Source organism: Cladophialophora immunda (genome assembly GCF_000835495.1).
Source record: "Cladophialophora immunda strain CBS 83496 unplaced genomic scaffold supercont1.3, whole genome shotgun sequence".
NCBI classification, from domain to species: Eukaryota; Fungi; Ascomycota; class Eurotiomycetes; order Chaetothyriales; family Herpotrichiellaceae; genus Cladophialophora; species Cladophialophora immunda.
Genome location: NW_015622543.1, coordinates 1367820 through 1381185, shown reverse-complemented (window position 1 = coordinate 1381185; position 13366 = coordinate 1367820). Strand labels below are relative to the sequence as shown.

At 54.1% G+C, this 13366-nt stretch overlaps 5 protein-coding genes across 10 annotated transcripts; 1 reads left to right on the top strand and 4 right to left on the bottom strand.

Moving 5' to 3' along the window:
• Window positions 1-129: 129 nt before the first annotated feature.
• PV07_05013 lies at window positions 130-1541 on the bottom strand. Of its 2 annotated transcripts, XM_016391880.1 has the most exons (3): window positions 1441-1541; window positions 626-1387; window positions 130-562 (listed from the first exon to the last, which is right to left on the bottom strand). In XM_016391880.1, exons 2-3 carry the CDS (start codon window positions 1073-1075, stop codon window positions 413-415), a joined length of 600 nt encoding a protein of 199 aa, XP_016249399.1. In that variant the 5' UTR covers window positions 1076-1387; window positions 1441-1541; the 3' UTR covers window positions 130-412. The 2 variants fall into 2 exon arrangements, with proteins under 2 accessions (XP_016249399.1, XP_016249398.1); XM_016391879.1 differs by having other exon boundaries at window positions 626-1541.
• A 122-nt stretch (window positions 1542-1663) lies between these two features.
• Window positions 1664-2627, top strand: PV07_05012. 2 transcript variants are annotated; one of them, XM_016391878.1, is made up of 3 exons: window positions 1664-1953; window positions 2002-2151; window positions 2275-2627. In XM_016391878.1, the coding sequence occupies exons 2-3, from the start codon at window positions 2062-2064 to the stop codon at window positions 2512-2514; spliced, it is 330 nt and encodes a 109-aa protein (XP_016249397.1). In that variant the 5' UTR covers window positions 1664-1953; window positions 2002-2061; the 3' UTR covers window positions 2515-2627. The 2 variants fall into 2 exon arrangements, with proteins under 2 accessions (XP_016249397.1, XP_016249396.1); XM_016391877.1 differs by having other exon boundaries at window positions 1664-2151.
• On the bottom strand, window positions 2490-4515 carry PV07_05011 (uncharacterized protein). The gene has a single exon (XM_016391876.1). It carries the CDS (start codon window positions 4425-4427, stop codon window positions 2718-2720), a length of 1710 nt encoding a protein of 569 aa, XP_016249395.1. The 5' UTR covers window positions 4428-4515; the 3' UTR covers window positions 2490-2717.
• A 192-nt stretch (window positions 4516-4707) lies between these two features.
• Window positions 4708-6456, bottom strand: PV07_05010 (thiamine thiazole synthase). 4 transcript variants are annotated; one of them, XM_016391874.1, is made up of 4 exons: window positions 6349-6456; window positions 6180-6280; window positions 5247-5924; window positions 4708-5189 (listed from the first exon to the last, which is right to left on the bottom strand). In XM_016391874.1, exons 3-4 carry the CDS (start codon window positions 5912-5914, stop codon window positions 4865-4867), a joined length of 993 nt encoding a protein of 330 aa, XP_016249393.1. In that variant the 5' UTR covers window positions 5915-5924; window positions 6180-6280; window positions 6349-6456; the 3' UTR covers window positions 4708-4864. The 4 variants fall into 4 exon arrangements, with proteins under 4 accessions (XP_016249393.1, XP_016249394.1, XP_016249392.1 ...); XM_016391875.1 differs by having other exon boundaries at window positions 6252-6280; XM_016391873.1 differs by having other exon boundaries at window positions 5247-6280.
• Window positions 6457-6626: 170 nt separating this feature from the next.
• PV07_05009 (uncharacterized protein) lies at window positions 6627-8196 on the bottom strand. The gene is made up of 3 exons (XM_016391871.1): window positions 7886-8196; window positions 7156-7575; window positions 6627-7084 (listed from the first exon to the last, which is right to left on the bottom strand). The coding sequence occupies exons 1-3, from the start codon at window positions 8186-8188 to the stop codon at window positions 6836-6838; spliced, it is 972 nt and encodes a 323-aa protein (XP_016249390.1). The 5' UTR covers window positions 8189-8196; the 3' UTR covers window positions 6627-6835.
• Window positions 8197-13366: the final 5170 nt, after the last annotated feature.

Sequence of the window (13366 nt, the reverse complement as noted above, 5' to 3'; positions counted from 1 at the left end):
GGATTCGCGAGAGTCGTTGTGCAGTGTATTTGCCAGAATGGGAGCGTGCCGTATAGTTCCGCCCACGTCCTGTATATTTCCTCTGAGCCCAATGCCATGCTGGGGTATAGGACACATTCACAGGAACTGGTCGAAGGGATGATGATAACGATAATGGCAACGGAGGAAAATGTTTGCGAGAAAGCCATTGACTTTACATTATCAGCACTTGATAGTCCAAACTTCAGGACACTGCTATGAATATGCCCTCCAGCAAATCAACAGCTGTCTGCGAGGCGTTTGCCAAGGTGACGTCTCAACCGTATCGGTCTATGTTTAGGCGGTGCTCGTTAATCATAACTTCGTACATGACGGTACTGCGTGTGCCTCGTTCCATGTATGACCCTCCCCAGGTTCCGCCTCTTGTTCGACATTAGATGTTCATGAGACTAACATAAACACCCCATGCAAGCCCTGCCAGCCCTCCAACAAACATCCTGTGTTCCACGGGGACCACGACGAGGTTGAGGAGCGTGACGATGGGCCAGAACTTGTAGCCTGCGATAAGCATAGGGAAAAAGTCCTAAAACAAGCGTCAGCCAGTCTTGTCACCAACCAGCAAAACTGCGGAATCTTTCTAACTTACCCTTTGAATGGTTGTGACTATGTAGCTCAAACTCTCGCCTCGCAGCAAGTTGATCATGATGATGAACCAGATTGTGTTCAACGACGCCCCGATGGTCTGATCCAGCACGAACTTTGCGACTGTATTGGTGACGGAAAGCGTCTCTTTCTTGCCCACCGCTTGCGCACCATCGTCCTTTTTCTCCCTCGCGTCCACGACCTTGTCGCTTTTCGTGGGATTGGTCGGGAAATTTCTCTCGAGCGCCAACTGCCACTTGTAATTCGGCGGCGTAGTGATGACGGCGATAATGATAAAGTGCACGAGTGCGACCGGATCTATGAACGCCCCACCACCGCGGTAGGCTCTCAGGACCTGGGCGAGGGTGTTGGAGACGGCGCTCATGATGGCCCCTTCAAGCGTGACGCGCAGCAGACGCGAGGAGGACTCGGTGGAGGAAGTGGCTTCGGACATGACGACTCTGGTAGAGGCACCACGAGGTCTGCCAGTAAGGAGAATGCTTTAGGTATGCTCTGTTCTGCGGAGGTATGTAGGATCCGGTTTGAGATGTCAGTAGGGACGCTGTGGTTTGCTTTTCTTGTCCACCTCGCTGGTGCTAGCTTTGTTTTGTTCTTCTCACTGGGTTCATGTCATGTCGAGGAAACTGCGAGTGCGTCAAACCACGAAACCAAGGCAGGAGGAACAGGAGATGAAACAGCGGCCTGAGGTCTTGATCATTGTCTCAACATTCCACGAAAGCCACGTGTCAGGTTGCGCAGGTGAGTCCTGAGTAGTTCTAAACAAAATCCTTGTGTGCAAGAAGGAGGAGGGAATGTCACCTTGGCCGTCCCCCCAGAGGCCCATCAATTCGGGCTAAATTCTGGCGACACCCGATAAACAGAACTGGAGGCATCTTTCAATCCCGCATTGTGCTTTTGTGCTGTCGGGAAATAAAGAATCAGTGGGTAGTTTCCCGCCGGTTTTCCGCTGAGGGCCTGCAAACCCGCAGATTGGCGTGTCCGGAACTCCCCGGTCGACTTCTCATCCACCTCAATGCCACCAATTCTCTGTTCCCCAACTCATCGTCCTCCCAACGACAACGACATCCTCGGAGGACAGAAGGTGAGATGGAAAGCATGAAATCCAGGAGGTCCCAGATCCTCCCGCGGCTGCTATTGTCGAAGCAACCCCGATCTTGTTCCATGAATGAATGATCGATCCGCCTGTGTCGTGTGCCTTGCAGATGTGACTTCACAGTGACGTTGAATGCCCCCGGGTGGACTCTCCGTGCCCAATAGTGCTCGACAGAAAAGGCTGAGGCTGAGGCTGAAGGAAATATAGACCCCTCAAAGGCACGGGATCTTTGTTGGTGTACTCTGTATCGAACTCATTGTGAACAGACCCAAGTTGAAGAGACACTTTGCATCAACCTTAAGTCCCAACATCTCTTACATCTCAAGATGCCTCGAGGAGCCGAATTCGACGACGGAAAGCCTCAGTCAGACAACCCCATCGAGGCCAGACACGACATCGTCCATGGAGGCTCGAAGGTAAGACGCAGGCACCCCATCAGGCACCCCATCAAACACCTCCCTCTACCGGACAATCCTCAGTTCCATTCCCCGGAGCATAGTATGATACCTTACTGACACATCACCTCCCTGGCTTTCCAGTCCACATCCGAAGCCGAGCTCTCTGGGCCGAAGAAGGCCGCGCCTCTACCGGAAGGCATGGACGAGATGAACGACCGCACCCTCAGCGGCGGAGCAGCCCCGGGACATCAGAGTGGAAAAGGAGGGAATGGGCCCAGGACAACAGGGGAGCATACGGGACTCGGTGCACACAAGGGTTTGGGAACGGCTGATCCGCATCCCATGGATCTGAAGGATGATAAGCAGCCTGGAGGAAGCTGAAAAAGGTAGACAGTGTTGATCACAGCCTGTCAGGAAATTAGGGTTACAAAATAGAAGCCGCTATTGCCTCTCAAGTTAATGCATAGACACGAAAAACAAACACAATGCTCTAATATCTTGTCCAAGTGTGGTCTGCAAGTCTATGGTATGGAAAAAGGAGTAGGCTACATTGTAAAACATCCTCACTCAGCCACCCATGCACGCTAACTCGCCATCGGCTCCCTCGAAACAACAGGCGACAGGCCGTCCTGCTGCCTCTCCCTGCTCTCGTCGCTGCCCGCCCCCTCTTCGTCCTTGATGACTTCGGGCGCGGTCCACCCGGTGCCCGCCTGCACCAGCAACATGCAAAGAGCCCAGGCACCGCCGGCCATGTAGATGGTGCGGAGGGCCTGCTCGTAGCCGAGCATGGCGACCTCCCTGTCCACGCCGCTCAGGCGCTGGACCAGGATCGGCGTGCCGACCAACTGCCTGATCAGCTGGGCCTTGCCGGTGATGCCGCGCTGCTCGAACCCTTGGGTGAGCGCGCGCTGCAGGGCCCGCAGGAACAGGCCGCCGGAGATGGAGGAGCCGAAGGAGCCGGACAGGCTGCGGAACATGGCGTTGAGGGGGATGACGATGACGTGCGTGGCGGGCAGGGTCAGGTGCAGGACGTGGGCGAGCGAGTAGTTGAGCAGGGCGCCGACGATGAAGCCGTTGAGGAACAGCACGCCGAGGTACAGGGCGATGTTGGACGTCGGGGTCGAGATCCACGCCACGGCGACCATGGACAGCGCGAACAGCACAAAGGTCACGACGCACGCGAGGTAGAACGACCCCGTGCGCCGGATGTGCAGCCACCCGGCCAGCAGCCCGCCCAGCCCGAAGCCCAGGTTCGTCGGGATCAGCGTCAGGCCGGCCTTGGTCTGCGGCCAGCCGCGCAGCGTGAGCACGTACGTCGGCGTGTAGAACAGCACCCCCCACCGCGCCGTCATCACCCCGACCGTCGCGATGCCCGTCAGGATGTTGCCCCGCGACCGCAGCACCGAGACCGGCACGATGGGCTGGCTGGCCCACGTCGCCTCGACGAAGAGGAAGAGGATGAAGGACGCGAGCGACAGGATGATCGGGGTGACTTTGATGCGCGGGGACGAGAGGCTGTAGAGCAGCAGCACGACGGCGGAAATGATGCTGAGCACGCCCAGGTAGTCGATCTGCGACAGTTTCTTGGCCAGCGATTCAGAAGATCCCGCAGCCAGAGAAGCCTTGGGCTTGGGGATTGCGAAGAAGGCCACCGTCACCGCGCACAGGGCAAAGGGGATCTGGAGCCAGAAGACGGCGCGCCAGCCGACCAACGGCTCCAGGGCGCCGGCGATGATGGCTCCACAGGCCACGCCCGTCGTGTAGCCGGTGTTGATGCAGCCAAAGAAGAGACCTCGCCGTCGAGGGCTCGTCAGCTCTGTGACCAGGATAAACGCCACGGGCGTGATGGAGGCGCTTCCAACCCCCGTCACGGCACGGCCGGCCAGAAACACGGCCAGCGACTTGGCCTGCGAGGTGATGAACAGGCCCCCGGACTGGACGACGATCGAGGCAAGCAGATAAACCCGCGGACTGAAGATCGTGCACAGCCGACCCGCGACCGGGGTGATGCTGGTGATGGCGATCAGGTAGGCCGACGTGAACCAGCTGACTTCGCTGGAGACTCGGAGATCGGTGGCGATGGGAGACTGGATGGTGGTGATGAGCGAGACATTGTTGGTCAGGATGAAGATGAGGACCCAGACGGAGACGCAGATGAGGAAGCCTCGCAGTGACGAGAGCCCTTCATTTGGGGAGTTTCGTGGCTCCGGTGTGCGACTCTGCGGCGGGGTGGAAGCGGTGGATGACGAGGATAAGAGAGGCGTCCTCTCGGATCCGACACTGTCGTCCGTCATTGGTTCTCTGCAGAGCTCCTTGAGCTCAAAGGGGCATGAATTTCAGCATAGCAATTTGAGACAGATAGATTAAAAAACTTGACGAAAGGGGTGCTGTGTAATTACGCAATTGCCTATCAAGCCACACAGCCAATAACGCGATGGTCGAGATGCTGACAAAAGGCGCCCTCGAAACGGCCCGACGGCCTCCGGCTGTCGGTCTCACTCACGCTCTTTGATGGGCAACTCGAGCGAAGAATGAGAGACAAATCAAAAAATAATGCAGAATCAGCGGGATGCCATTGTTCCGAGCATTGCCGTCCAATGATATACGTCAGTGAGGGATTGTCATGGCTACAAAATCATACCATTGGCATTCTGGGATTATCTGAATGAGTGACGGGCGCCTCGATTGCTACAGGCCGCTTGTGATTTATTCTCCGACGTGCCTCCTCCCTTTACTCGGCGCACTCGGCCTTCCTCGTCTCAAAGATCTTCAGCGCTTCCTCTGCAGCTTTGACACCGCTCAAGACCATGGCCCCAAAGGTAGGTCCCATGCGATTGGCGCCGTCCAGCTCGCTCAACTCCATGCCGCCCATGATCAAGCCCGGCGACACCTCGCGCGTGCCCTTGACAATGGCGTCTTCGGCACGGTTCATGTCGAGTGCACGCATGCCGCCCAGCTTCTCAATGGCGTTCATGCTGACGAGGCGTTTGGCGCAGAAGGCGCCGAACGGGCCGTCGTGGCCAGTGGTGCTGATGACCAAGGGGGCGTTGATGGTGCTGAAGCACCCATCAGCACTGCTGAAACAATCCACGAGGGGTCATGTAGAAACTCACTTGGGGTCCATGCAGCTATGGTTGTCATGGTGCAAGGTGACCAAGGTCCAGTTGGTGACCACGCCAACCACTCTGACACCGCCATCAGCGGAGGGACGGGTGACCAAGTCTTCAACACAAGTGGCGTTAAACAGCTTGACATTTGGCATGGCCAGAACCTTGCTCATCAGCGTGGACATGAAGAGCGCGGCGTGCTTGACAACCACGTAGTTGCCTTCGTCCTCGTACGGCACGCCGATGTCATTCAAAAAGGCTTCGGCGGGTTTGCGCAGGACCATGGCCGAAAACAGCTGGCCACCCAGCCAGCAACCGCCGCCAGGGCTGACCGAGGCCTCAATAATGGCGATCTTGAGGTCTGGTCGCGCCTTGGCCAGGGTGTAGGCGGTGGAAAGCCCGCAGGAACCTGCACCGACAATGACCACGTCCGACTCGGCATAGCGGTCGAGGTCGGCGAAGTAGCGTCTGGTCATGGCTCGCGACACCTGGGACTCGCGGATCGGGGCAAACTTGAAGCCCTCCCATTTGTCGCCGAATTGTTCGAGCAGACTGTTGTGTTCGCCAGAAGCCGTCAAAGCCACCTTTGTAGCTCCAAGGGCGCCTTGCTTCTTTATCTCTTTGGTGCCAGTGTAGCCATCAAACTCGTTGAAGGTGGCAATTGGTGGAGACATTGTGCACGTCCTGCATGGTGTTAGGCGAAGCTCAGATACCTGTCAAGGGGGAAAGAGGGAGATCGCATAATCCTTTCGCTGGTATTATCCAGATCAAGTTAAAACCGTATGATCTCAGAACGCGACTCCCAGGGATCCAGCAAGCGAACCGCCATCTCCAGATCCATCTATGGGTCTGGTTGGATGGCAGCAAACATCTTGCTGGCAGGAAAGTCGCGAACACCGGTTCATGCGCAGACATCCTCATGTCTGTGATTAAGTGTACCTTGACCATGATGGCTCTGGACCGAGCGAGACGATTGCATGCCAACCTCCATCTTTGTCAAGTGAGATTTACTTGAAGCGTGATGGATGGGATGATGTGACCTGGGAGTGTCAGCATTGGAGTCCAAGCAGCAGCAAAAGTGTCGGGGAGGGCGGAGGGAGCGGAATACTTGGAAAAAGGATGATAGATATGTTGCCAAGCGACGAGTTTTCCAACAAAGCTGGAAGATTGCGATCTGGCGGTGGAAGCAAAAAGTCAGAGAGAAATTATGAGAGGTGTCGAGAGGAGGGATGGGCAATCACCTCATTGATATCATCCTTATATAGGTTAGGTAGGGAGGGGGGGAGGCATGAAATCAGAAGAGGGGCAGCCGAGGGGCAAGTGGATCGTGGACTCGACCGTTATCGGAAGAGGAAGCCATCGCAATTGGCTCTATACAAACACTAAGCAGGTACCAAGACACCAGCAGCTCCTCAATGATCCGTCTGTACCTCTTGATGTTATTCCGGGTCGAGCACCTGTTCTTGCTTAGATGCCCTGACTCACGTCTATCCAAACAGTCCAGGCCCATCCTACAGCTCCCTGCGCTTCCATCATAGTTCCATAGTTCCCTTGTCCGCTTATTTCGTACTCGTACGATTCACCATCCCCGTTGTCTAGTCCCTCGCTGGCGCATACTTCCTTTTGGCAGCCGGCAACCGCTCTACAATCCTGGGAACCATATACTCCTTGTCCCAGGTATACGTGACACTCGGATGCTGCATGCACAGTTTCGCCCACTTTGCGAATCGCGGCAGCTTGCCCGTGGCCTTGTCAGTGTCCAGGATTTCCTTCGCGAGACGAGCGGGAAATATGATGTCGTTGGAGAAATCGACCAAGCGGAGGACGAAAGGGATTGTCATGGCCTAGGAGGAAAGTGCACGTCAGCAGGCAATAGCCCTATGTAGGCTCGGGACTTTGAGAGTAGGGTCCATACCTCGACAACGGTCAACTTTTCGCTTCCTCCGAAATAAGGACCCCTCCCGTTCTCGTTCACTTCGGAAAGTAATGGCTCGATATCTCTCTCCAAAAGTCGCCAGATCTCTTGCACGATCCGATCCTGTGGCTCTCCGTTATCTGCGCCCACGAGTTTGAACATGAGAGGATTGATCTTGGTGAAGTAGGTGTCGACGAAGAAGGACATTCTGTAGCGGACATATGCTGCTTCAACCTGGCCCGCACCGGCAGATTGGATCGAGCCCGAAGCCAAGGCGGGGATCGTGGGAATAAGGTGGGAAGGATAGAGGTCCGTAAAGAAGGAGACAATTTGAGCGGACTCGGTGAGTGTGAGTGTATCGGTGGAGGAGTCGGGAGAGGAAGGGTAAGGTGTATACTGGAGGACTGGAACAAGGCCACGCTGGGAGAACAGTCAGTTAGCATCATTCGAGAAAGCACAGCAGAACCGAGGAGAAGCAAAACGCTTCAAGACACAATCGGCAAGGGGCCGATTGGTTAGACATAAGGACCAATTGTGAGCTGAGCCATGGAACAGCTTGATGAAGCCCAGCGGATGTAAAGATCAATGCAATAGACGTAGGGAAACGAATAGCAACTTGTAACCAATACCTTCTGGTCAGGAGCAGAAGATACAGGTCCCAAGTTCCGACAGCCAAGCATCATTTCCAAGACAATAGTTCATCAAACCAAAGCAGACGTCGAAGGCTCACCGGGTTCAGCTCCAGGAACCATTGCGGCCTTGGTTCATCCATGTTGATGATGACTTCCTCATACTCCAGTCCGAGCTCCTTCAGGACAATATGGACACGGTGAGACCAGCCGCATCCATGGTTTGTGAAGAACTTGATCTTGGCTTGTTGATTGGCGGCCGCGTCAGCGGCTGCGGTGGGAGCTGGGGATGTAGATGCTGTAGCCATTGTTTTTTGCTGGGCAGGACAAGGAAAGACGAAATTTAAGGTAGCTAATGAATCCGGCAGTGATGGGCAGAGTACTAGCTCGTATGAGGTGAGCATGAGAAGGTCTGCGGCAGAAGAAACAACCAAAGGAAGAAAAGGCAGAGAGGAGGAATGGCCGGTTTTTGTACACCGCAGGAAAGATGGAGCTTTCCCTGAGCTTCCAGGCTGCAACGGACGAACTTCGACCGAATGCTGCATAGGCTTTCTACATTGTAGTCTGTTTCAAGTTTCATAAATCTGTGTTTGATGGCGCAACGCCGTCTGGTCATTCAATGCATCAAGGAATACTGTGTTAAGGGAGTAGTCTGATTGTTCCGGACGAGGCTGCAGGTCCCTGAAAGTTGTCAGTCTGATGGCCGAACATCTCAGCACGCACTTCCAAGTTTGCTCAATTGCCAGCCTCGTCGCCCAGACCTCGGGGCTGGATATATATTTTCCCGATCGCATCAATCTCCGCCGTTGTTCGCTGACCGGCGGAGCAACTTCTGGCGTTCCTTGGTGGAATCAACAGGCAAGATCACCATAGATTGGAGAACCATTCTACACAATTACGGGGTGTGCTAGTTCATCATTTCAGAAATTGGAAGTATCTTGTCCCGACAACGAGGATGAGATAACAGCCTCTGTACATCGTTGGCCAAATCTCCGCTTTCAGTGACAGACATTAAGCACATTTCCAGTTCGCGGCCTGCGTAACATCCCCTGTGCCTTTGTACTTCGCCATCAGGGGATAAGCGCAGATGGGCCTGTGATAGACTGTCCCGTTTGTTGTCGGCAGACTGACTCCTTGAAGAACATCCGGCACCTTTCCCTCCTCCACCCAAGCTATGAGACTTTCAAACGCATGCCCTGGATATGGTCCATTACCACCTCCGCAGTGCGATACTCCCGGCGCCTCAAAATATCGATAGTACTGACTCACACCCGGATCAAGCTGAGCGACCTTGTTATAGTAAATCCTCGAACTGTTCGTTGGAACTGCTGGGTCAGCAAGGCCATGCCACGTTATCATCTTGCCACCAGATGCCCGAAAATCGCTAAGATCAGGGTTATTGCTGGCGGTCATATCGGTATAGGTGTCCACCGAATAATCCCAGAGGCGATAGAAATCATCCAAGGTCAGAGTGGTCCAGTCAAAATCCGGCCTTTTGATCAACCAATACCTCACAAATTCCTCTGAGTACCAAAAAGGAACCATCGTGCACTTTCCGGTCTGAGCGTCGCAAGTGCTGTTCAATGCAACATTCAGCAACGCACCACGGTTCAGTCCTGGCATAAGAAAAGACCCATTTGCTGTCCGTACCGCGTCCCAAGTCTTTGCCGCGCCCAGTGCCGCCGCATGTGAAATCGTGGCGTTGATGCCAAAACAGGTGACGTTTTGGCCGACCAATGCGAATGGGTCGAACTTGCACTGTGCTGGGTCCGAGATGATGTCGTCGATGACACCGTCGTTTGCATCACAAGCAGCAACTGCCGCCAATGACAATGCATATGTCTCACATGGTGCAGGTATGTGACCGCCTTGCTGGACCTGCAACGGAAAATACATCCCTCCGACAAGAGCGGTATTCCAGTTGATCCCTGGTGCTGCAGCTAAGATGCCGTCGAATGCTTGGGGATAGCGCTGAGCAATCAGCAGTCCCTGCCTGCCACCACCAGAACAACCGTTCCAGTAGGAACGAATTGGTCTTTGGCCATAGAAATTCTGGGTGATTGACTTCCCAATAACCGCGGCATCATTCAAAGACACCGAGGCCCAGTTCTGCAACGCATAAAGGTCGACGTTTCCAGGGCTCAAGAGTGCCCATGTGCTTGCATCTTCGACTTTGTGGCCTGCATCGGTTGAAACGACCGCAAATCCATCACTCAATGCACCAGCCATGGAAGGTAAGTTAAGTCCTGCGAGGAAACCTCCGCCCGCTGCTCCTTGAAGCCGCTGGTTCCAGCCTTCCAATGGTAGCCATACTTGGACGTTAATATTATCGTGCTGTCCGGGGTGCGTATAGATGAGGCTGACATTGCAAAAACTGAGATTTGTCACGTTTCGTGCATCGTGGCTAGGGTATCCGGCCTGATCAATCTGCAGGGAAAGGTTGGTGACGGTCTCGGCGGTCAACGAGAGTGTCTCAGAACCAAAGAGGCTTGGATATCGAAAGGATTGGGAAATGCAAGCAGCATGAGTGAGGTTTCTGGCTGTCAACTTCATATTGGGATTTGGGATGTCGACGCAAGAGCCCTTGGATTGATAAAGACACTTTGGTTGCCTGCTTGGCAAACTACTCGCCTTCAACTTTCTTGGTCCAAGAACTGCGACATGTTCCCTAGTAATACCTGGGGCAATATCGCCGGCTCGTTGCAAGTCATTCCCAACGGGTAGATATCATAGGCCACAGGCAAGGCTATACTGGCTATACAAGCGCCTCATGATTGGTTATCTCGGCCGGCTGGGGCATGGGAAATTTGACGACAACGATCCATCACCCTTGCGATACTCAGCCTCATTCTCTCTGTGGTTTCATGCGCCGGGCCGAGCAAGTATCGGCAACCGGTTATACAACAAGGCCGGACCCCCACAGCTTGAGCCCTTGGACTCCCCGCCTCCGCCAATTCCCCACAAACCCAATTCCCACATCAGAAGGCCATTCGCGTCCTTGTTCCCCGTATTTTCCTAGGTCCTACGAGTAGAGGTATAGTGGCCAACAGTGCTGCACATTTCCTATGGCTGGCACAGTGAACAACGTTACCGAGACTCGACATGGTCTAACCAAACACACCGTCCAGCGCAGAGCAGGCAAAGCATGCCAGGATTGCCGGGGCCGAAAGGTCAAATGCGACGTGATGTTGAAAGGTGTGCCTTGCACCAACTGCCGAGACAATCATGGCCAGTGCGTGCTTGCCCGCTGCCGTCGCGGAAAGTGAGCAGAGACAAAATGTGATCGTCACCGGGAGCTGCTTCTGACCATGAATGCAGGAAACCTCCATCATGGTACTCCAAGGCCGCCCCAACTGGAAACAGCGACATCCGTCTCCGTCAGCCACCCAAGGATCCCTCATTCGGTCTGGCTAACTCAGGCTTTCCACGACCTTGCAACCATGCCTCAACTGACTCGTTACCGTCGTCTAACACGGCCGATGTTCTCAATTCAATGGTGGGTTTGGGAGATATTCCACCCAAGCTGGGCTTTCTTCTATCAGTGCAAGCTCCGGCCGTTGAATCCCAAACTGTTGAAAAGCCCACCAAAGAGCTACCTGGCTGTTTTGTACCCCATCCAGGTCACTTGGATACACGGGACCTTGAGTACCTTCGAGACAAAGGTGCCTTTTGCGTACCTTCTGCGCGTCTACGCCTCGAGATCATTCGATGCTATGTCCAATACATGCATCCGTACATGCCCCTCCTCGATGCCGATAAGCTTCTGCACATTCTCTTATCGGATGCCACTGCGTGTCCAGTGGCAAAGTACAGCCTCTTACTCTTTCAATGCGTCATGTTTGCTGGAGTAGCATTTGTGGATGAAACCTTCGTCAAGGAAGATGGTTATGACAATCTGAAGGCCGCACGAAAAAGTTTCTATCTAAGAACCAGGGTATGTGTCCACCAAATCTTGACTTCACGAATTCTCACAATTTCGACAGCTTTTGTATGACGCGGATTATGAATCTGACAGCCTCACACTCGTCCAATCGCTGTTGCTAATGAGTTTGTGGTGCGATAATCCTGATGCCCACAAGCAATGCTGGCATTGGACCGGGATAGCCATCTCACTCGCTCAGACTATGGGATTGAACCGTGATCCCGCACCATTGCAGATCCAATCCGAGCGAAAGACTCTCCGGAAACGAGTTTGGTGGTCTTGCTTCATGCGAGATCGGCTAATCTCACTGGGAATGAGCCGCCCCATGAGGATTCGTGGTGATGACTTCGATACTCCCTTGCTAACACCTGAAGATTTTGGCCCCAATGGCGAGGTAATGTCCCCCATGATGGATCAAGAGCGTCCAGTCTCAAGCAAATCATCCCGCCAGCACCCAGGATTATCACTGACAGAAATATTCCTCTCCAATGTCAAACTCTGCACGATAATGGGATCCATCATGTCTGCTCAGTACTCGACGCTTCGGAAGCCATCAAAAGCCTTCTTGCAAAGCGGCGGGACCACCAGCCTTGGTGGCTTCGCCATGCTTCTTCCAATTTCAGGGAATACACGAGACGAAACTGCCTGCAAGCGGCCAAGCAGTACCGCCGATTTGCTCGATACAATGCTCGCTGAATGGGTCGGATCTCTGCCACCCTCAGCACATCTCCTTCGGCAATTAATAGACCATCCATTGGGAAAGTCCTGCCTCGAGACAAACCACAGTCAGAACGTAGACGATACAAGGACTGATCCGCCGCCATCCAGTATAGTGGTGCAATGTGCGCTCGTACACATGTCTTATAACACGGCAGTATCAGCTCTCCACCGGCCTCGAAGCCACCTACCTGCGTCCAAGCTTAGAGTCGCTGAAGCCGCAGCCGCCATTGCCAACATCTGTGCTCAGCTCAATGAGCGAGCCCTTGCGCGCTACTTACCTGTCAATGCCATTACTATGTTGGTGCCGAGCATCATCTCGAATGCACTTGCGCTCAAGTCGGCAAGATTGGGGGATAGGAGGCATCAGCATACCGTAACCGTTGCTCAAGACGCGGAACGTGCGAAGGGAGCTCTCAACGAAGTCCTGCTTTGTCTTTGCTCGCTGCGCCAGGCCTACGCTGGTGCGGATGTGGTATTATCGTTTGTGGATGCTCTCTTCAGTTCTCTAGGATTGACAGTGGTCGAGTCGCCAACCAACGACGCCCTTCCACCAGCTCAGAAACGAAAGAGGATAGAAGTCTCATTCAGGGAGAATCTTGCCGAATCGTATCCAGCAGCTCAGAGTCCACTCCCTAGGGAAACGTCTTACATGTCATCCTCGTCTGGAAACGAGGCTGGCTCCACGAATCAGGACACATTGCCATATATGGGCTTCAATATGTTCCAAGAATGGGTTGATTCAAACACTGGCGGTGGTATGAGTGTGGGCGCACCAGCTGAAAATGCCTGGTATGGTGCGTCAGACCTCTCAAGTTTTGGCGGAAACCCGAGGTCCTATGGTATTGGTCCGGATGATATGGGAGATATCTTCGACTGGAGCAGCTTTAATTTGGATTGGCCCATCTCATACAATATGGGGCATGACCTCGCCACGATTTAA

What these genes read in the sequence shown, in the direction of transcription:
- PV07_05013 (XM_016391879.1), bottom strand. Translation starts at nt 1,075, where the DNA reads ATGTCCGAAGCCACTTCCTCCACCGAGTCCTCCTCGCGTCTGCTGCGC. An exon ending in TAGTCACAACCATTCAAAGG is followed by an intron (nt 563 to 625) that starts GTAAGTTAGAAA and finishes CGCTTGTTTTAG; the next exon opens with GACTTTTTCCCTATGCTTAT.
- PV07_05012 (XM_016391878.1), top strand. Translation starts at nt 2,062, where the DNA reads ATGCCTCGAGGAGCCGAATTCGACGACGGAAAGCCTCAGTCAGACAAC. An exon ending in TCGTCCATGGAGGCTCGAAG is followed by an intron (nt 2,152 to 2,274) that starts GTAAGACGCAGG and finishes CTGGCTTTCCAG; the next exon opens with TCCACATCCGAAGCCGAGCT.
- PV07_05011 (XM_016391876.1), bottom strand. Translation starts at nt 4,427, where the DNA reads ATGACGGACGACAGTGTCGGATCCGAGAGGACGCCTCTCTTATCCTCG.
- PV07_05010 (XM_016391872.1), bottom strand. Translation starts at nt 5,914, where the DNA reads ATGTCTCCACCAATTGCCACCTTCAACGAGTTTGATGGCTACACTGGC. An exon ending in CATAGCTGCATGGACCCCAA is followed by an intron (nt 5,190 to 5,246) that starts GTGAGTTTCTAC and finishes TGGGTGCTTCAG; the next exon opens with CACCATCAACGCCCCCTTGG.
- PV07_05009 (XM_016391871.1), bottom strand. Translation starts at nt 8,188, where the DNA reads ATGCTCACCTCATACGAGCTAGTACTCTGCCCATCACTGCCGGATTCA. An exon ending in GGTTCCTGGAGCTGAACCCG is followed by an intron (nt 7,576 to 7,885) that starts GTGAGCCTTCGA and finishes CTGTTCTCCCAG; the next exon opens with CGTGGCCTTGTTCCAGTCCT. An exon ending in AAAAGTTGACCGTTGTCGAG is followed by an intron (nt 7,085 to 7,155) that starts GTATGGACCCTA and finishes CTTTCCTCCTAG; the next exon opens with GCCATGACAATCCCTTTCGT.